The 21,795-nt window shown below is 44.5% G+C and overlaps 3 protein-coding genes across 6 annotated transcripts; all 3 read left to right on the forward strand.

The window, feature by feature from the left end:
• Window positions 1-609: 609 nt before the first annotated feature.
• On the forward strand, window positions 610-4,231 carry LOC146707452 (actin, cytoplasmic 2). Its single transcript, XM_085458795.1, has 7 exons — window positions 610-716; window positions 1,724-1,849; window positions 1,939-2,178; window positions 2,681-2,927; window positions 3,012-3,203; window positions 3,300-3,481; window positions 3,569-4,231. The coding sequence occupies exons 2-7, from the start codon at window positions 1,727-1,729 to the stop codon at window positions 3,710-3,712; spliced, it is 1,128 nt and encodes a 375-aa protein (XP_085314921.1). The 5' UTR covers window positions 610-716; window positions 1,724-1,726; the 3' UTR covers window positions 3,713-4,231.
• Window positions 4,232-6,202: 1,971 nt separating this feature from the next.
• Window positions 6,203-12,346, forward strand: fbxl18 (F-box and leucine-rich repeat protein 18). 4 transcript variants are annotated; one of them, XM_085458799.1, is made up of 8 exons: window positions 6,203-6,391; window positions 7,094-7,318; window positions 7,426-7,775; window positions 8,180-8,315; window positions 8,397-8,714; window positions 9,024-9,475; window positions 11,450-11,668; window positions 11,785-12,346. In XM_085458799.1, the coding sequence occupies exons 1-8, from the start codon at window positions 6,338-6,340 to the stop codon at window positions 11,939-11,941; spliced, it is 1,911 nt and encodes a 636-aa protein (XP_085314925.1). In that variant the 5' UTR covers window positions 6,203-6,337; the 3' UTR covers window positions 11,942-12,346. The 4 variants fall into 4 exon arrangements, with proteins under 4 accessions (XP_085314925.1, XP_085314922.1, XP_085314923.1 ...); XM_085458796.1 differs by having other exon boundaries at window positions 8,397-9,475; XM_085458797.1 differs by having other exon boundaries at window positions 7,094-7,291; window positions 8,397-9,475.
• Window positions 12,347-15,302: 2,956 nt separating this feature from the next.
• Window positions 15,303-20,496, forward strand: ptcd1 (pentatricopeptide repeat domain 1). The gene is made up of 8 exons (XM_085458800.1): window positions 15,303-15,992; window positions 16,150-16,290; window positions 17,407-17,625; window positions 17,716-17,817; window positions 17,984-18,631; window positions 18,900-19,016; window positions 19,181-19,363; window positions 20,043-20,496. The coding sequence occupies exons 1-8, from the start codon at window positions 15,528-15,530 to the stop codon at window positions 20,292-20,294; spliced, it is 2,127 nt and encodes a 708-aa protein (XP_085314926.1). The 5' UTR covers window positions 15,303-15,527; the 3' UTR covers window positions 20,295-20,496.
• The last annotated feature ends 1,299 nt before the right edge of the window (window positions 20,497-21,795 follow it).

Consider the following 21,795-nt stretch of genomic DNA (forward strand, 5'->3'; position numbering starts at 1 on the left):
GGATTAACCGTGCTGTCAGTGACCCTGAGATTAAACACCATCCCCAGTCCTGTCACCACAAACAAGCATCCTGCAAACAAATGGGAAATGGAATGGTGAAATCCTCTTCTGAAGCATTCCCTGACCCCGTGAATAAAATTAAGAGCACTCATTCATGGGTATATTATATCACTGAGGCTATAATCAGGATGATCCTGGCACCGTCACAATGTAGAGGATGTAAAAACGACGTAACTATAGGCTGGATTAATTCAGTCTATTAAAGTAATAACTAATACATGCTCAGGGACCATTCAGTGCTTTGCAGCAGGGGTTGTGGGATTTGTCATCCACTAGTCTGTATCCCACTTATGTATTATTATCACATTATGGCAGACAGTTTTAAAAAATCAGCAGGTTTACTGAACACTGAACGACCCCGGATTGATAACTTTTAGGGAGGTATATGGGTTAGTTTAGTGGAACTTGTCCCCCCACTGCTATGTCAGAGCGCACAAACCATGATCTGCATGCGCCACACCCAGTGGATGGAGCCGAACCAATCAGCGGGCGCCGTGCGGAAAGTTCTCCTTTTATGGAGAGGGGCTGCAGCACGAGCCCTCATAAAAATCCTCCACTTTATTGGCCTTCATTGCAGTCAAGTTCAGACACTACATCCTACCGGAGTGTAGCGCTCAGTCACAGTTCTCATACACCGAAAACCCTCCCTCACACAGGTAAGACAACTGCGGAATGTCGGTGGAAGTTTCTTCCTCACATTTTAACGCTTTAATGTAACATTTTGAACAGCGAGTGTTTTCTTTTTATATATATCACTCCTTAGCTTACGAACCAAGTCGTTTTCTCATTTCAAGCTGAAGCCACTTGCTAGGCTTTACAGTGTTCCTATTATTTTGACCGCCACAGTTTTAACCATGTAACGGTTCGGTTTAGAAATGTGGTGACATGTTGCCGCTTATGTTTAAGTGGGTGTGAAATAACCTTACCACTCGATGCTGTCATCACTTTGTAGTCCGACAAATCAAGACTACGTGTTAAAGGAAAAAAGCTTGACCTTCTCGCTTACATGTAAGCATCCACTGTGGCAGGTCTGCAGCTCTGGTGTCTCCGGTTTCAAACATTCAAACACCAGACCAGGCAAATGCAGATTAGATGGATTGGGCTTATAGAGACTTTACTAATTTTGTAAGTAGAGCTTCTGAAATTAAAGGTTTTTGCTGTGTCACTGCAGCTATCAGTTAATGTGCAAATCCTGGTGCGTCTGCTTCAAATAAATGTGCGAAGTTGGCTTTTTGTTCGTGTAACCTTGCAAATGCGTCAGTCACGACGTTCAGATATATCAGATTTAACTGTGATTTGTAGAAGTTCGTTCAGCTGCTAAAGGGTTTTCTGTGTGGTTAACGGTTGTGGTGAGCTCGGTGAAGGGAGTGGTCGCCTGTCGGTGTCATTTGAGGTTTAGCGACACGCGGGGCGGCTTCCGGGCCGGTCTACAGCAGTCTCTAAGCTGCATTCACTTTTGCCTTATATGGCCATGGCCAGCCCGAGTGAGAAACTGCCTTTGTTTCTCAGCTCTGGATTAGGACTCAACCTTGCGCCACTGCGACATCCAGCGTCCGTTCTCAATAACTGCAAGACTTCATCCAGGCTGTCTGCCAGATGTATCGCACACTGCTGCTGAACATTAGGATTAAAAATCCTTTCCTCCTGTTACTACTTCATACAGAAAATGGAAGACGAAATTGCCGCCCTCGTTGTTGACAACGGATCTGGAATGTGCAAAGCTGGCTTTGCAGGAGATGATGCTCCACGTGCTGTGTTCCCCTCCATTGTTGGACGCCCCAGGCATCAGGTACATATTCCTTAATAAACCTCACATACCTTGTAACCTTTTCATAACTGCTGACCTTTTCATAATCACACTGCTCTTTGCATTCCTAGGGTGTAATGGTTGGTATGGGCCAGAAAGACAGCTATGTTGGTGACGAGGCACAGAGCAAAAGAGGAATCCTGACCCTCAAGTACCCCATTGAGCACGGAATTGTCACCAACTGGGATGACATGGAGAAGATCTGGCATCACACCTTCTACAATGAGCTGAGAGTTGCCCCTGAGGAGCATCCAGTCTTGCTCACAGAGGCCCCCCTGAACCCCAAGGCCAACAGGGAAAAGATGACGCAGGTAACAAGAGCTGACACCTTGACGAACTTCCCCCTAAGTCAGGAAACTGTTGAGCTGCAGTGCCCAACAACAGGAAACTATGTTGCCACTCGGGTGTTTCTTCCCCTGCTCAATCTGTCTTTCCTCATCCTCCTTCAACCCTCCAGGTTTCCTCTGCCCTCGACTGATCTTTTCAGCTCTGCAGATGCTTCAGGTTTCTATCTCTGCACTGTGATGCATCAGGAATGAGCTGCAGCATGGGCACTGCTGTTTATAAATTAGACTGAGACTTGTGTTTAACTACACGGGTGTCTGCATGAAGCAATGGATGATAATAGAGCAGTTTTCTGCACTTTAACTTTTAGAGTCAGTGTAACAAAGCAGTTTTCTATTGTAGTTGGCATAATACTCAACCCAGTGTGCTGTTCTTTCTGTACAATTGAACTAACACATAGAAACTTATTTCAGATTACTCTGACTCTTAGTTTCACTGATCATCTCTTTTCTCCTGCTGTTCTTGCAGATCATGTTTGAGACCTTCAACACTCCTGCCATGTATGTGGCCATCCAGGCAGTGCTGTCCCTGTACGCCTCTGGTCGTACCACTGGTATTGTCATGGACTCCGGTGATGGTGTGACCCACACTGTGCCCATCTATGAAGGCTACGCTCTGCCCCATGCCATCCTCAGGTTGGACCTGGCTGGCAGGGACCTCACAGACTACCTCATGAAAATCCTGACTGAGAGGGGCTACAGCTTCACTACCACAGGTGAGCATGAGGATGGTTTTTGAGACATGATGTGAGGCTTTCAGGGTTTTCTTATCTTAACTGTAATGTTTTCTTGTCTCACAGCTGAGCGTGAGATTGTGCGTGACATCAAGGAGAAGCTGTGCTATGTTGCCCTGGACTTTGAGCAGGAGATGGGAACTGCTGCCTCCTCTTCATCCCTGGAGAAGAGCTATGAGCTGCCTGATGGACAGGTCATCACTATTGGGAATGAGAGGTTCCGTTGCCCAGAGGCTCTCTTCCAGCCCTCATTCCTTGGTAAGCAGCATCAGCTTTAAGACAGACTTCTGTGATTTGTAAAAAGTAGTCCTTTGCAAGGCTAACCTTAACCCCTAATTTTCCAACTCTCCACAGGTATGGAGTCTTGTGGTATCCATGAAACTACCTTTAACAGCATCATGAAGTGTGACGTTGACATCCGTAAGGACCTGTACGCCAACACTGTGCTGTCTGGAGGTACCACCATGTACCCTGGCATTGCTGACCGCATGCAGAAGGAGATCACTTCACTGGCACCCACCACCATGAAGATCAAGGTAAAATTCTTGTTCTGTCTGTTTTATTATAAGTTTATAATAAATGGACTGTATTCATTGCTGACAACTCTACTTCTGCCCTTGCAGATTATTGCTCCCCCAGAGAGGAAGTACTCTGTATGGATTGGAGGCTCCATCCTGGCTTCTCTGTCCACCTTCCAGCAGATGTGGATCAGCAAGCAGGAGTACGATGAGTCCGGCCCCAGCATCGTCCACAGAAAGTGCTTCTAAACAGACTGTCCCCACCCCCACCAAAACACACTGCTACAAACCCAAACTAGCTCAGCATACATGCCTACACCACCACACTGGTGTATGCTGAGCCTACACCTCTTCCATTTTCCCTCATCACTCTGGCTACGGCACCATGCCCCCTGATGGGGAGAAACTCTGCAGGAAGTACGGAGCATCCCAGGCGGTGTGAATGTGTGAGAAACATGATATCCATTGTCGTGTTTGTGTAGGTCATTCCAGTTGTCTTTGTTCACCACCTTATTTGCCTCTATGAAGGTTTATTCTCTGGTGGGCTCGCTGCCCATCAGAACTGTAGTATTGCTTAATATGTAAATTATGTAATCTGAAACTTGTTTTGTTTTTGTACTTTCAGCCTTAAATGATACTTGGTCCAGTTTGTTTTTGTCATCATGCAAAAGACAAGGCTTGTACCTTGTATTGAGGTGTATGAAGGTTTGTGCATAGGGCTTTAAGCCTCTGGTGTACACAACAACCCAATAAAGCGCACATGTCTGACTCAAGTCTGATTTTGTCTTTATGTTGAATGCATCAAAGTAACCTATTCATCATTTGGCCTCAAACTGCACTCTGGGAAAGTTGTTTCAGCTTATGTAAGACTTAGTAAAATGCATCTGGAAGAGACAGAGGCTTTGCTGGTATAAATGGCAAAAGTCAAGAAGTGTGACACCTGGAAGTTAAACCATAGTGGATAGTAGGTTCAGTTTGCACATTAAAATTTAATAAAAGATGAACTCTGCACCCTTAATTTCAGGGGCAACACTTGTGACTTCAGTGTCATAAATGTAGTTGTGTGCTGTAACAATAAGCTACACCTGTCTCATGTTAATCTTGGCAAAAATATGACTGAAACAATAGTGTCTTAAATGACAAATCCAAGAACCAAAGCCTGCTTTTGTCTTAACACTTCAGCTTGCAGCTCGTAGGAAGGACTTGGGGGGGGGGGTCATGTGAGGAAAGGAATCAAGGATGTCTAAATTAAGAAATGGGATAAGCATTTGGCGTGAATGACATTGATGGCTGGAGCCCATTTGGCTACTGTTTGCATGTCAGTATAAGGTGCTGCACATGCAACAAACACTGATGCATCAAAGCCTCCATCCAAACACTGTATTATGTGAATTCTGTAGATTCTTTTCTCAAGATTTTTCTTTAATCAGTTTTTTAAAAAAAAAAAAGAATTTAACACACATTTCAGTCTGACTGCTGTCAAGAGTTAAACAGCAAATTTTAGTCATCAGCCTTCATGGCAGGCTAAATACTGAAGATGGATTTTGAGGAGTATAACTTTCCTACAAAAATTTTCTTTATAGTGCCATCATGTGAATAACTGATTATGGGAAACAATAATCAGCTTTTTTTACATTAATGACTTTAGAAAATATATAAGATGTTATATAGTTCTATACATTAGGAAATATAAAGACTGCTGCACTGAAACTTTACTATCTTTCTGTTTAACACTAAAGCTGGCATACATTTGTCTTACCAATACTTTAGATTTGTGAATATTCAATAAATCCTGCATAACTCTCTTATCAGTCTGCATGCCAAAGTCAGGAGTGCAGGAGAAGTAATATGTGAGGGTGGGGCATGTATGAAAACAGCAGGACTGGTGACTGGTGATTTGTGACTGGTTTAGCATATGAGACTTTTGAATTCTCCCTCAGACTGTCTTCTCGAGAGGCTTTTGATTCAGTGGAACCAGCTATTCCTCTCATAAACAGTTCCCTTACATCTGGTTGTATTCCAGCTGCCTTTAAACATGCTGTTGTGCAGCCTCTTATTAAAAAGAAGAACCTGGACCCTGCTGTTTTTTCTAACTACAGACCTATTTCTAAATTACCATTTCTGTCTAAGGTCCTTGGAAAAAAATGTTTTTAAGCAAACAGAGTATGTGGGAAAAGTTTCAGTCAGTGTCAGGTCACATTACAGAGATGGCTTTTTTGAGAGTTCTTAATGATCTGCTTTTAACTGCTGACTCTGGCAGCCCTGCCATTTTAGTTCTTCTAAACCTGTTTGCTGCCTTTGATACTGTGGACAGCAAGATCCTGCTGTCTCGTCTGGTATATGTTACCTCTAGGGCAGTGGTGGGCAACTCCAGGCCTTGAGGGCCGGTGTCCTGCAGGTTTTAGATCTCACCCTGGGTCAACACACCTGAATCAAATGATTAGTTCATTACCAGGCCTCTGGAGAACTTCATGACATGTTGAGGAGGTCATTTAGCCATTTAAATCAGCTGTGTTGGATCAAGGACACATCTAAAACCTGAAGGACACTGGCCCTGATTCACTGTAGTGGGAGCAGCCAGCAAAAGAAGACAGCTCTGTTATTGCCCTGTATATTTTTTTTATATCTATCTAATAGCATCTATAAAAAAAATACAAAACTTTATTTAATAACTTTTACAAAATAATTTGTATTTTATTGTGTAAATTGAACCAGCAGGAAGTGTGTCCGTCGCAAAAAGATGTCCGACACGTGCGACAGCATATATCGTCCGTGCAGCTAACGGTAACACAAACGTTCAGCCGCCTGTGGTTTCACGCAGCAGATTCACGGAACATGAAGCTCCAGCTGGGTGGATGAGCCTTTTTTAAAAACATGAGTGGGGATGTGTGCGGAGTTTCAGACGGCATGGATTACCAGATTTTACAGGTTGGTGAAGACGGCATTCACAGTTAGTTAGCGGTGCTGCTGAGCAGGTCAGCTCAAAGTAACGTTAGCGACAAAATGTTAACGCCGGTCAGGTAAGGTTATGCTCCAAACACTTTACACAATTATTTTTTTAATCCCGAGTTTGGTTTACCGGCGTCGGCAGTGTGTTGGAAATAAGTGCGTTTTGGTGTGTGCGCGTGTGGGTTTGTTTGTTTTGTTTTATCGAGAAAACCTGCTAAGCTCAAACGCCCTGGTACTAAAACCATTAAAAGGTTGTATTGTCCCGAAGTGGTATTATCAAATAAAAAAATAACCTGGAGCACAGGGACCACTATTGCCATTTTCTATTAAAAATGTTTCATTTTTATTTTGTTTCTGCTAAATAATGCTTCAGCTATAGTGGGGGTCATACTTCATGAATAAAGATAAACCATGGAGAAATGATTGTTTCTGATCGAGTAAATTGAATACTTAACACATACCTGATATTAATGTTTAAAAAAAAAAAACGTACAAAAATGACAATAAAACAGGACACATTAAAAGGAGAGCTGTACAACAGCTACATAAAATAATACTGTCATGGTATAAATTATATTGTCAATTAAATTCCTCTAGAAGGAATTTAATTGACTAATTTTCTAATATTCTCCAAATGGCCTAAAAGCACCTGTCACTGACACTGTGTGCTGTCTGGTTCAGGCTGTGTGCGATGAGGATACCTTGTCTTCTTCGTCCGTGGGGATGTCAGATTTGTCTGATGAAATCCTGCTATGCATCCTGCGCCATATTCCAGTGTGTGACCTGCTGCTGAATGTGGCAAATGTCTGCCAGAAGCTTAACACGCTGTGCCATGACAAGACCCTGGTCACACATGTCAGCCTGTCTGAGGATTATTGGGTAACTTGCTGCAATATTCAAGTTCATGTATGTGTACAACTTTCCATGTATTTTAAAAAAAGAAAATGCCTCTGTAACAGCAAGTTGTATTCTAATGAAACATTAAATAGACTCTGTTCTTTATTTCTCTCCAGGCTGATGACGCATTGGTTCGACGCATACTAAAGCAGCTGGCCAATCATGTGCAGTCTCTGAGCCTGAATGGCTGCTACTGGCTATCTGGCTCCACCATGGAGCACATCGCACGCTGCAGAGGAGTGACGCACCTAGATGTCACCGGTTGTCGCATCACTTCACTTCGCCTGTCCCGTCTCCTCTCCTCCCTCGCTTTCCTCAAATCCCTCGCTTTTGACGTGGCACCAGGTTTCAACTCTGCTCAGCTCAGCTCAGAGGCAGTGGATGCACTGAGCCGCCTGTCAGAGCTTAGGCAGATGCTGTTGACACCAAGCTACGGTGTAGTGCCATGCTGTGCCCAACTCCGCAAGTAAGGATGTTGGCCCTGACCCAACTGTGTTTTTTGATCCCTTCCCTCCCTAAACCCCTTTCAAATGCTTAGGAGCGGCCCTCTTCAAAGTCTAGAAATATTTGGACAATGTCAGTTTTTATAGGTTTTGGCTCTCTGGACCACCATACTGCGTTTCCTTGAGGTTTTCTGCCAGTCCTTTAATCCAGCCACTCTCTGATAGGTTTACTTTGATTTTTCTTTGATCTGCTTAATTTTCATGACATAACGAGGGAACATGTCTAATTAAAAAAATCTATAAATAGCCTATAAAATGGCTGTCATTTGTAAATTATGTGACAGCTGTGTCTTTGGCTTAAAAAACAAAAATGTATGATATTTAAATGATACAGTGTTGTGTGCATTTGCTTGTCGTTGCACCGTAGGCTGATGTTGCAGTTTGACATCCCAGATGTGACCAAAGAGGGTGTCGGCGTTTGCTGTCAGTTAATGGTTGGTCAGAGCAGCGTGCCACATTACAAACAGCTTGAGGAGTTCACTGCCAGGCTGGCTCCAGGAGAGGTGAGTGTGTTGGGGCTTATGTCTATGAAACCTGTTCCTATATGGGCTTTAATTAACGCGCTTGTGTTGTCATGTTCTTAGGTAAACCAGACCCTGCTCCTCCTATACCTGGCAGTGTTCAGCGTTAACGTTCCAAAGCATCTCAGAGTTTTCCTTGTGTCCATCCCCGGCCCAAACCCGGCTCCCTGGCCTGCTGCTCCCTCAGTGGCTCAGAGCTTGGGTGAGCGGGGCGACCTGGTTGCCCTGCAGCTCCCTCGGTCATGGCTGGACTCTGCATCGCTCAAGCAAGCTCTGGAAGGAAACAGCCCCAAACACCTTAGCTTCAGCCGATGCCCGGCATTGTGGCCACAGGTGTTCCAGTCGCTGTTGAACAGTGGTGTAAGAGACGCCACGCAGCTGGTTAGTCTGAATCTGAGCGGGATCAACCACGTTCCTTACTCGGAGTGCAGGATTGTGGAAGATCAGCTGGCTGCTGGGACAATGAGCCAGCTGGCAGACAGCTGTTCCAACATTAAATACCTAAACTTGATGCACACACATTATCATCATGAAAACTCACCTGGGCTGGAAGGGGAAACCCACCTGTGTGCCAGCTTGGCCAAATTCAGACACCTGCTGTCTCTCACTCTCCCTGCCTGCGCCCTGTCAGACGGTTTAAATACAAATCACACGCAAATGCAGAACACTCATCTCTCTCCGCTTTTCCAGGGATTGAAGAAGGTTCCTCGTGTGGGCCTCCAGAATTACAAGCCTGCCTCAGAGTCCTCTGTGTCAGGGGACAGCACATCGGGGCTCGCTTTGCTGTTAGCTGGCTGCCTTTTTTTAGAGACCTTTGAGCTTATCGGTCCAGGCTTTGCTTCCACACTGCCTCGGCTTGAGCCGTGCACTCGTGCAAGCGTGGAGCCTCGTGGCATGTGCGCTTGGGCACGAGGAATTGGAGACGCACATTTGGCGGTGCTTGAGGCTTTGCCTCAATTGCGTCGCCTGACTCTGGCTGGTCTTCCTGGAGTTCTTAGGGGAACGGGACTGGTACAGCTGGCAAAGCAGTGCAGAGACCTGCGAGTATTATCCCTCGCCAATCTGGGTTCGCTGAAAACCATGAACTACACCGCTGCCTTGCTGGACACACTTAAACAGTGCACGCAGCTACAGGAGCTCAGGTAAGAAGATGACTTTGTGTTCGCTTTGTTTATATAATAGTATGAAGTATGCTCATAGTATGAAAATGTGCTTTAAAACTGTCTGATTTCATACACCTGAAGCAAGAACATTAACATCATATTATTCGTATTTATCTTTCTTTTTGCCCCCTATAGACTGTTAGGTTCATATATGCAAATGAGAGGATCTCATCTAAGAAGCACTAACCTGTATGACTGTCCAGCAGACAGTTGGCTCAGTTTTTTCTGTTAATTTGGAGAAAAAAAACATTAAGGAAATAAAATTTGCCCAACATTTTAAAGTTGACCAAATTGACCTGCCCTTGACTCTCTTCAATCAAAGCATTTAATGTTAATTACCTGTAAAGTGTAATTTGTGAATTATGTTTTGGTTTTGAGAGGCTTTTAAACAAATAGGATTTTCACTTTCCAGTTGTCCAATTGGTCTATATCAGGGGTGGGCAACTCCAGGCCTCAAGGGCCAGCGTCCTGCAGGTTTTAGATGTGTCCTTGATCCAAAACAGCTGATTCAAATGGCTAACTTGCCTCCTTAACATGTGTTGAATTTCTCCAGAGGTCTGGTAATGAACTAATCATTTGATTCAGGTGTGTTGACCCAGGGTGAGATCTAAAATCTGCAGGACACCGGCCCTCAAGGCCTGGAGTTCCCCACTCCTGCTCTTTATTTTACTCTGAACTGGGACAAATCTCAGACTGTTTCTACTTTTAATTCTGACTGAAGACATGTCTGTTCAGATTTTTGTCTTTATATAACCAACCAGCTCTTTATCCTCTCAAGGATACTTGAGGGCGCATGGGAGTTTGCCCAACCAGTCTACATGCGTTTTGTGGACTTGGAGAAGGCATTCGACCGTGTCCCTCAGGGTGTCCTGTGGGAGGTGCTGCGGGAGTATGGGGTGTCTGGCCCATTGCTACAGGCCATTCGATCCCTATACAACCATTGCAAGAGCTTGGTTCGCATTGCCAGCAATAAGTCTGACTCGTTCCAGGTGGGTGATGGGCTCCGTCAGGGCTGCCCTTTGTCACCGATTCTGTTCATAATTTTTATGGACAGGATTTCTAGGTGCAGCCAAGTGGCAGAGGGCTTTCACTTTGGTGGCCTCAGAATCTCATCTCTGCTTTTTGCGGATGATGTGGTTCTGTTGGCTTCATCGGGTGAGGGCCTCCAGCTCGCACTGGAACGGTTCGCAGCCGAGTGTGAAGCAGCGGGAATGAGGATCAGCACCTCCACATCTGAGGCCTGGGTCTCAGCCGAAAAGGGGTGGAGTGCCCACTCCGGGTCGGGGAGGAGTTCCTGCCCCAAGTGGAGGAGTTCAAGTATCTCGGGGTCTTGTTCGTGAGTGTTGGGAGAAGGGAGCCGGAGATCGACAGACGGATTGGTGCTGCGGCCGTGGTGCTGCGGCCGTGGTGCTGCGGTCCATCATGGTGAAGCGAGAGCTGAGTATAAAAGCGAAGCCCTCAATTTACCGGTCGATCTACATCCCTACCCTCACCTATGGCCATGAGCTGTGGGTAGTGACCGAAAGAACGAGATCGCGGATACAAGCGGCAGAAATGAGCTTCCTCCGAAGGGTGGCTGGCCTCTCCCTTAGAGATGGGGTGAGACGTTCAGCCATCTGGGAGAGTAGAGCCGCTGCTCCTCGACATCGAAAGGAGTCGGCTGAAGTGGTTCGGGCATCTGACAAGGATGCCTCCTGGGCGCCTCCTGGGTGAGGTGTTCCGGGCATGTCCCACAAGGAGGAGGCCCCGGGGCAGACCCAGGACACGCTGGAGAGATTATTTCTCGGCTGGCCTGGGAATGCCTTGGTGTTCCCCCGGATAAGCTAGAGGAGGTGGCTCGCGAGAGGGAGGTCTGGGCTTCTCTGCTTAGGCTGCGTCCCCTGCGACCCGGCCCCGGATAAAGCGGCTGAAGATGGATGGATGCATAACTAACCACGTGCATCTGTTTCTTAGGTTGGAGCAGCCCTACCTGAATGCGAATGCGTCGTTCTTCGAGGCTTTGTCCTGCTGCTCCCGACTGCAGCGCGTCTGCCTTATTTCACGCTGTGGCACTTTTGACCCATCAGCCACAGAAACTTTCATGGAGCGGTGCTGCCATGTCGTCATGTGCCACATGTTCATGGGTGGCACCTTAGTGATGTGTCGCACGCTGCAGAAAGCTCTGCTGGACAGGTTGGTGACTGTGTTCATGTATTTAAAGCTAGGGGGCATATTCTGTCGAAAGTTTTACCTGTGGGGTCTTTTCACTCGTTTTGTGTATTTTCTGGCTTTTTTTTTTCCTTCTTAAGGTTCTCAGCAGAGCGCCCGGCACTCAGTGTGGTCATCTATCCGTTACAACACGAAGACCTACCCTCAGTCATCAGAGATATCCCATTAACACTGCTGGACCGGATCACTTTGTTTCAGAGCCACGTGGCTCAACCACCACATTTATCACCATTGTGACCTCATCAGGATGCTTTAGTGTGATTGGTGCTCAGCAGTTGAGGTGCTCATCATTTTTTTTTTTTTTTTTTTTTTTTTTTTTTTTTTTTCCTCCTCTTGCACGAAATAAAATCCACAAATGATGCTGAGACTGAATGTCATCAGCACCATCATTTCTGTTTGTGTGCTCCACGATTGTTTACATTTACACCGGTGATCATCTTTCCAAGGGAAATAGACTCACTCAGGCTCACGGTTCGTTCCAGGATGTTTCAGATGTACTGCGGCTCTGTGACGGTTGTGGCTTCTCTATCACAAATCATTACAGTTCCTTTAAAATGAAGTGCCAAAATGGATTTTAGGATGCATTTGTATTTTAAACTTTGTACCAAATATCATAATAAAGTCTGTGTAAATAATTTTTAATCCTTCCCTTGTGTGCTGCTCTTCCATTCATGGCAGGCTGTTATTTTTATTTATTTATTTATTTATTTTTTGAAGTAACTATAGTGGAATAGCACTGGAGGTAACTTTTTTTTTTTTTTTTTTTTTTTTTTGTGTGTGTGTGTTTCAGTGTACTCAGTTTGAGACAAAATAATATATTGACATCTCTTTCATTTCAATATTCTCTGAGAACAAAATTGGGTGGAGATTTGATTTATTTGATAAGTTATCATATTCATACTCAATTACCTTTTTATAAAGTATATTTGGGATCCAGACCTTTTAACACCATGTACAAAGTTCAAAATGAATTGGAAAGAAGCAGAAAGTCAAAATGAATCATTTAATGTTCATGGAACCCCATTTACAGTTAATTACTGCCTGTAGTCTTTGACCTACAGAGCCATCAGCAGGAGCTCTACTCAGACCTTTATTAAAGCCACTTAAAGATGGAGCTTCCTGTGTGATATTGGGCTCACCTACAGCAGTGATGACCTCAGAGAACATAATGTCATCACCCTGACAAGCTGTTTGAGCTGCATGAATATGAATCATGTCCTTCACCGTCAGTCTGACTCAAACAATGCACACAGGAAGTGAGTGAGTAGCCATGGATACCCATCAGTCTGTGTGACTTGGTCAGGAACTGTGACACACTAAAATGTACTGTAGGTAGGCTAGATGAGAAGGAAAAGACCGGTTGCCACCTCTCCTCGGTTACGTTTTCAGGTTTCTTCCTGTTAAAAGGGAGTTTTTCCTTTTCACTGTTGAAAAATGCTTGCTCATGGAGGGTTGTGATTGTTGGGGTTTTCTCTGTATTATTGTAGGGTCCATGGGACCATGATATACAGCACCTTTAGGGGACTGTTGTTCTAATTTGGCAAAATAGAAATAAAACTGAATTCAACTGAAAAAATGAAGATCTGTCCACATTTACATATCTGTAAACTCCAGCAGCTGCAAAATCTTTCCAAACTTCTTGCTGTCTGTGATTTCAGTCGCAGTCTCAAAAACACTCCGAACACTGCCGAAGCTGTCTCTCGTACACTGGGGTTGTAGATTTCAGATTTTTCTGATCAGCCACAGCAGCGAGTGCCATGCTGGCCTTTTAATGATAAAGACTTGAAGAAGAGAGAGAATTTTTATTTTCTTCAAAGGCAGCTTCAGGGTGCCATAAAGGCAGATTATTTTCACCAAGAGTACTTGACTTTTGTTGGTTTTGGGTAATTTGCATGATTAAAAATTAAGATCCAAATATATGTATCTACAGGGATTGTAACAGGAAACAGGTGCACTTCTTTCCACATCACAATTCAGTGCTTTGTCTCAAAATAACAGCAAAATGCAGAACTTAGAAAAAACCCCAAAAAACTTAGTTCCTTAATTTCAAATAAAAGCTAGCATTGATTATTCATACATTTTTTGCACTTTTTATCCACTTTAAAGTTTACTGTGCTTAGTGTCGACGTGGGACACTTTTCAAACTTTGTTGTGCTATTGTACTAACTATGACTGTGCAATGACAATAAAGAGTTCACAGTGATGGAAACATTCCTCAGAGATTTTGGTCCATGTGGACATGACAGCATCATACAGTTGCTGCAGATTATTCAGCTGCACATCCATGATGTGACTCTCCCGTTTTACCACCATGCTAAAGGTGCTGTACTTGATTGCTATCTGGTGACTGTGGACTCATTTTAAGTCCAACTCACCTTTAACTTAACTCTAAATCTTCAAGAAATCACTTTCATGACCTGAGCTTTGTTACATGGTGTGTTATCCTACTGGAAGCAGCCATAAAAAGATGGGTAAAGCCTAGTCCCAAAGGGAAAAACAATGTCAGCCACAATACTCAGATAGGCTGTGTTAAAGTGATGCTCAGTTGATGCTAAGGGGCCCTAAGTTTGCCAAAAAATACTCACCCACACTTTTACACCATCACTACCAGTCCGAACTGTTATAACTAAACATATCTGTTTATGCCAAATTGTGAACCTACAATCTGAATGTCACAGCAGAAATCAAGACTCCTCCGCTCGGAAAATGTTTTTGTAATCTTCTCTCGTGCAGTGTTGGTGAGCCTGTGCGAACTGTAGCCTCGGTTTCCTGTTCTTAGCGCACAGAAGTAGCACCTGGTGTGATTCTGCATACCTTGGTTGTAACGACTGGTTATTTGAATCACTGTTGCCTTTGTATCAGCTTCATTCTCCTCTGCCGCTCACAGAATATTTTCTCTTTTTCAGACCATTCAGTGTAATAAAAAGAGATGATCGTGTGGGAAAAGCCAAGTTAATCAACAGTTTCTGAAACACTCAAACTATCCCACCTGCCACACTGGAAGTCATGTAATGCTCGGTTTGACCATCAGCTGGTCATCTTGACCACGTCTACATCCCTAAATGCACTGAGTTCCTGTCATGTGATTGGCTGGTTAAGTATATGCGTTAACAAGCTTTAGCCTATTGAACTGAACTTGAAGCCCTCTGCTGAAATAATACCATAGTGTGACATGCTGCTGTAGCTTTCCTTGCAAGGGTAATAATGCTGACTAAACTATCCTGCCTATTCACTTGAGGGTTTATTACCTGTTTCATTTAAGCCTTGCTTGACCCCACCTGACCCGCCACTTAGATATTAACTAGAACATTTTCCTGGATGTTTAGTAAATAGAAAGATGTGGCTTTAGCCTTCACCTCATTTCACCCCATTCAAAAGACGGAAAATGTACTTTCATAGCCAGCAGGGGGCGATATCAATCTATCTAAAGATTATGTGAAGCCTAAACACCACACAGGCGTACTAACATATTGTCGATATAGTCGATCGAAGTACGCCATCCTTAATTAACTAAAATGGTATTTTTCAACAATTTATGTAAACCGTTAATAGAAATATACTTTTAATTAAATTTGTTAATTTACTCCAACGATCTAAAAAATAATCCCCCAAAAGACGCTCATAATTATATTTGTATATCTACTATTAAGGTCTGGGCAAGTTTGTGTCATTGAAACATCGTGGTTGTACTCAGCTTGTCAGCAGCTAGTTAGTGCACCTTTAGCTAGCCTTGTAAGTGTAACACATTTTGTAGTTTTCTGACAAAAGGAAGAAACCCGACATGATCCGTTAGCTTTTAACCAGCTCGCTAACACTAACAAACATGCTGACGTCCGTTGTCCGTTCGTGTGCGCGAAACGGGAGGAAAATATCGCTTCCTGCTGCCAGGCTGTGCACATTTTCAACCTTTAGGAAGTCACCAGAACCGCTAACTCTAACAGGCAGACGGGATGTGTCACAGCACCCTTTATCCAGGCTTCTCACACACACTCCCTGGCATCCTAGGCCCGTGTGTCTGTCAGCCCTCTCCCGAGGAGACGCGGACCCACTGGACTCCCCCTCTGAACCACTTGACTGGGAAAACTTCGGCTCTCTGTCTACCGACATGGCCTCCAGGAGGACGTTCAGGAAAAGCAGCCCAGGCCTCCGGGACCTGCAGTACCGGGAAGACGGAACCGGGAACGAAGAAGAGCGAGAAGACGCCGGTAAACCTCAGAGGAGGCCCGTGAGGAGAAATACACCGTACTGGTACTTCTTACAATGCAAAAAGCTCATCAAAGAGAACAAGGTTAGTGTGGCTGAGCAGTTTTATGTTAACTGCTGTTCTTTCTCTTCTTCTTCTTCTTCTTCTTCTTTGTGTTTAACTTGGCAACCAACGTAAAGGAGCATTCTGTTCTTTCTCTTCCCTGCTGATGTGTTTATAACCCTCCTCTGTGCTCTCACAGCTACAGGAGGCTCTGGATGTGTTCAGCAGGGACATGCTGCAGGGAGAGAGGCTGCAGCCGGAGGAGTACAACTACACGGTCCTGATAGGAGGCTGTGGACGAGCTGGACAACTGAAAAAAGCCTTCAAACTCTACAATGATGTAAGCATATTTAATTTGACCAATTGAAATGAGATGTCAGTGTGCAAGGTACACTCTAACTCTAAGTTAAAATATTCATGTTTGACAGTTTTAGAGTGGTGTTGATTCAGGTGCTGCAGTTTCCAGTTGCTGAATTGTGATGTTTGCAGATGACATTGTGATATGTAGTGAGGCTAAGGAGCAGGTGGAAGCAAGACGGGAGATGTGCAAGGAGTAGAGAAGGTGAATGCCTGGGGTCAACAATCCGAAGCAACAGGCAGGGTGAAAGATTTAAAGGGAAGGTCTAGAAGAGCTTCGATGGTGTATGGTTGGGAGACGGTGGCTCTGACTAAAGATAGGAGTAGTTCAAGGTGGCAGAGTTGAAGATGCTCTGATTTTCATCAGTAGTGACCAGGATGGACAAAATTCTAAATGTAGTTTATCACAGGGACAGCTCAGGTGAAGCAATTTGGAGACAAAGTTAGAGAGGCAAGGCTGAAATGGTTTGGACATGTGCAGAGGAGAGATGGTGGATGTAGTGAACAAAGGATGTTGAAGATGGAGCTGCCAGCGGGAAACAAGGAAGACCACAGAGAAGATGCATGAATATGGACCTCGCTTTTAATATCCACAAGAAGAGACTAAGATTAATACAAATGATTTGTACAATTGAACTGCCCCACATACCAGCTACTACAGCCATCAAAGTTACTATAAATTTATTTGTATGGCAGTCAAGATTTAATGAGAAACATTACTTTAAATGCTGCAGGCTGCCAATCCCTCCATCCTCCAGATTTGTGTCAGGAAAACTGTGGAGATTGGCTATAATCAAAGAACAGATTCTAGTATTTTTAAAGCTTCAGACACTGATGCGAGACTCCTATGTGTTTGTGTGTTAAAATAAATATAAGTCTTATTTCAAATTCAGAGGGGTTAAAAGCTTGGGGACTGCTTTAGTCCACTAATGCCATAGAAGAGCCAGCTTTCACAATCAGTTTAGTTTCATTGTAGATGTTTTTTTTTTTAAATATTTAAGTGTGTTATTCATTCTTGTCCTTTATTCTGACAGATCGTTATACACAGTCAGAAACCCTCTCTGTAATTATTTGTTTATTTATTTATTTTCTCTCCTAGATGAAGAAGCGTGGTCTCACTGCTAACGATGCAACCTACACGGCGCTCTTCAACGCCTGCGCCGAGTCGCCTTCAAAACAAGCTGGCCTGCAGCAAGCGCTGAAGCTAGAGCAAGGGCTCCGTCGCAAAAACTACCCTCTCAGCACAATCACGTACCACGCTCTTCTGAAGGCGCATGCCGTCACCAACCACCTTCAGGCCTGCATTTATACGCTCAGGGTAGGACACACAGCTGCATGTTTATAAGGGAGAAAGCTCATCCATTGTCACCAAATTGTGTCTTATTCTGGGTTTGTGTGCATTTTGTAGGAGATGCTGGAGAATGGTCATGCTGTAACTCAGGAGACATTTCACTACCTGCTGATGGGCTGCTTGAAGGACAAAGAGGCAGGATTCAGGCTGGCGTTACAGGTACGTAATACTTAAGTGTGGGATGTTTTTAGGAGTAAACTTTAAAATAGCCCAACCAATGCCAGCTCTCGTTGATCTTAAAAATCTGATAATGATACATCAGGTGGTCATTAAACAATATTGATACTTGATACACAAATGAGCTCCTTCGTAATGTTCATTTCAGGTGTGGCGCCAGATGCTGCAGTCAGGGATTCGTCCTGACTCGCACAACTATACCCTGCTCCTGAGAACTGCCAGAGATTGTGGACTTGGCGATCCTGCCTTGGCCACTGCTCTTCTGCTGGGGACTGACTGTGAGGGTCAGAAAGGGAGCAAGGATGTGTCGGAGTCCAGGTGCAAGGCTGTGATAGACATCGACCTACTTGAGAGACGGTTATTTATCCAGCCTGAGCAGAAGGAAGACAGCAGTGAGACGCGACTCAGACATGACTCGGCCCATCTGATACCGGTCAGGCAAACAGTAAATGCCCAATTACCCGGAGAGTTAGTCGCCAACTCCTCTGCTCCTAACCTACTAGAACTTTTTGAGGGTAAAAGAGGTGCTGTGGTCTCCCTTGGCACTGTAGATAAAATGTCAGACAGGCTCGCCCTCATCGGTGGAGCTAAAGGTTTTCTAGAGAGGATGGAAGCTAACGGACTCAGTCCAAACCTCAGGACTCTGACCCTACTGGCCGACACGATGGAGCCAGGCTACCAGTCTCTGCAGGTGTTGTTGAAGGTCGCCAAACGGCATCAAGTGAAGCTTGATGTCGCGTTCTTCAACTCTGTGATTCACAGATCAGCGCGAGCCGGGGACTTGGACGAGGCAAAGGTGTTTGTGTGTGTGTGTGTGTGTGTGTGTGTGTGTGTGTGTGTGTGTGTGTGTGTGTGTGTGTGTGTGTTGTTTTTGTTTGTGACGCCCATCCTGGAGCAACTTCTTAGGAGAAATAGTCCTCAGAAAAACTGTTGTCTATCTGGTATCTGTAAATCTGGAGGAGGAAGGAACACAAATTTTAAACTTGGGTAAACGTTAACAAAATTGGAGTTAGAAATGTTTAAACTGTGCGTGCTGTTTTTCACACACTTCTTTCACTTTTCAGGCTGTGCTGAGTGTAATGAGACAGCGCAATGTAAATGTGGATCTGCAGACATTTGGGTGCCTTGCATTAGCCTGTGACCAGCAGAAAGACGGCCTTCAGTTGCTGAAAGGCATAGAGGTGACAAAGCATATGTTATTACACTAAATTTGGCTGTTTATTGACCTGAATTCTGTCTCTGGCATTGTTAGTGCAGAACTCGCCCCCTGCTGGTCGGTAGAAGGAATGCAGGGTTTAGGTGCTTGTGCATCTTAGTTAACTTTGCTCTATGCGTTTTTTCTCAGGAAGCAGGACTGAGGCCTAACGTCCACGTGTTCTCTGCTCTGATTGGCCGAGCGAGTCGCAAACTGGATTACGTCTACCTAAGAACAATCCTTAAAACCATGAGTGACATGAAAGTCTGGCCTAATGAGGTCATCATCAGACAGCTGGAGTTTGCTGCACAATATCCTCCCAACTATAACCAGGTCAGCATGCACCCATCTATACTGAGCACATCTGTAATGATTGGTACATGAGTGTTTCCCACATATTTAGAGAAGGCACATGCTCTTTTCAAATAATTGCTAGGATATTCCTTTATAAGTTTTTTTTTTTCTAATTCACAAATAAGTGCCATATAACACAGAGTGCACAACTCTGTTGCTTGTGAAGCTCGCACACAAGAATTTCACTCACATGTGCTGTACCAATGTACCTGCACATGTGATGTGACAATAAAAGTGATTTGATTTGATTTGATATAATTAGCTGCCTCCCCAGTGAGTCTCTTATCACAGACTTCAGCTGGTGCCAAGCTCACTGAGGCTGCAGAGCAGAACAATTATTACTGGCTGCAGTCCAAAGCAGGCAAGTTGCAAGTCCAGCCAATGTTAAAATACACAGGCAGACCAGTCAAGTAAAATCTAAATTGGAAACACGGGAATAAAAAACACTGTAAACTATTTTGCTCTAATTGAAGTGTGTATGCTGTCAATCTTAATGCCTCTCTGTTTACTGACTTCAGTGCAGTCTGTAAACAGACAACTTCTTCTCATTTCGTGGCACAACAAAGATCCAACTTGGAAGGTGACTGTATGACTCACATTTCTCCTTTCACTCTGGTCCCCTCACTTTTTGGCACCCTCTCCCCTCTCTCTATCCCAGTACAAATCCAGAAACAACTATCTGGTCCAAATTGACGGTTTCCGTGGTTACTACCAGCAGTGGCTCAAGCACATGCCTGCTCAGAGCGCTGAGGAGGAGCAGGGAGCGCTGCAGTCCCAGACAGATGCTGCAGAGCTGAGAACAGAGGCTGCAGATGGGCTGACGGAGGCCCAGAGGAACCACAGAGCAGCAGCCAGGAGGTGTCATACTCGCAACAGTGACAGGAAGAGCAGCAGCACGTCCACTGTATGACTGAACTCCAGGAGATCATCACGACCACTCTTTTACCTGCTGCTTGTTCTGTAATAAACTTTATAACCCTGGATGGACTTGGATCAAAATAGTGGCTCATGTGGTTGCGTTATTCTTGAAAAACAGTGATGTCATTGTAATTTATGTTCCAGTTTCAAGTTTTTGGGCTTGTTTATTGAAAAATAAAACTTCTTCATCTCCATCTTTTCAGTTATACTGTCATTTTAAAGGTACCCAACCAACCCATTGGCTTTCAGTGACCCACACTGGTCATAAAATTTGTGGATTTCGGGTTAACTGAGTATTAATATTGATCAGCGTTTCAATAAACAAACAGCAGTTTCATAACGTTGTTTGGTGTGAGGATTACCTGCATTTGTAAGCAAGTTGAGGGCCTTTGTTAAATGTCAGGTTTGCTCAGTTCATTTTCAAAGTCAACTTTTATCCAAACGAACAGTAAGCGTGAACCTGATGACCCAGAGCTGAAGATAAATCATCTTGCAATAAGAGGCAAACGCATTTCTGATTTCTAAAGCAGCTGTTCCCAGACTCGCTGCTTCAGCCCACTCAAACCTTTAATCAGTACAGGACTGTACTACTTTGTGTTTTAATGGATTCAGTTTGATCTCCTGTGGATTTGCTTGAGACTGATTCTGCAGAAATGGCTTATATTTCCGTTCAGTTTCAACCTTCCTCCCGTGCTGACTGCTGGACGAGACCGAAGCACAGAGGAGGAGAGGAGAGGTGTCTGGCTCAGTGTGTGGGCTGTATACGGGGAGTGCAGAATTATTAGGCAAATGAGTATTTTGTCCACATCATCCTCTTCATGCATGTTGTCTTACTCCAAGCTGTATAGGCTCGAAAGCCTACTACCAATTAAGCATATTAGGTGATGTGCAGCTCTGTAATGAGAAGGGGTGTGGTCTAATGACATCAACACCCTATATCAGGTGTGCATAATCATTAGGCAACGTCCTTTCCTTTGGCAAAATGGGTCAAAAGAAGGACTTGACAGGCTCATAAAAGTCAAAAATAGTGAGATATCTTGCAGAGGGATGCAGCAGTCTCAAAATTGCAAAGCTTCTGAAGCGTGATCATCGAACAATCAAGCGTTTCATTCAAAATAGTCAACAGGGTCGCAAGAAGCGTGTGGAAAAACCAAGGAGCAAAATAACTGCCCATGAACTGAGAAAAGTCAAGCGTGCAGCTGCCAAGATGCCACTTGCCACCAGTTTGGCCATATTTCAGAGCTGCAACATCACTGGAGTGCCCAAAAGCACAAGGTGTGCAATACTCAGAGACATGGCCAAGGTAAGAAAGGCTGAAAGACGACCACCACTGAACAAGACACACAAGCTGAAACGTCAAGACTGGGCCAAGAAATATCTCAAGACTGGTTTTTCTAAGGTTTTATGGACTGATGAAATGAGAGTGAGTCTTGATGGGCCAGATGGATGGGCCCGTGGCTGGATTGGTAAAGGGCAGAGAGCTCCAGTCCGAC

Source organism: Copadichromis virginalis, linkage group LG6 (genome assembly GCF_057382275.1).
Source record: "Copadichromis virginalis isolate Kocher_CV1m ecotype Utaka linkage group LG6, C_Virginalis_male_GT1.1, whole genome shotgun sequence".
In the NCBI taxonomy this organism is placed as follows: domain Eukaryota; kingdom Metazoa; phylum Chordata; class Actinopteri; order Cichliformes; family Cichlidae; genus Copadichromis; species Copadichromis virginalis.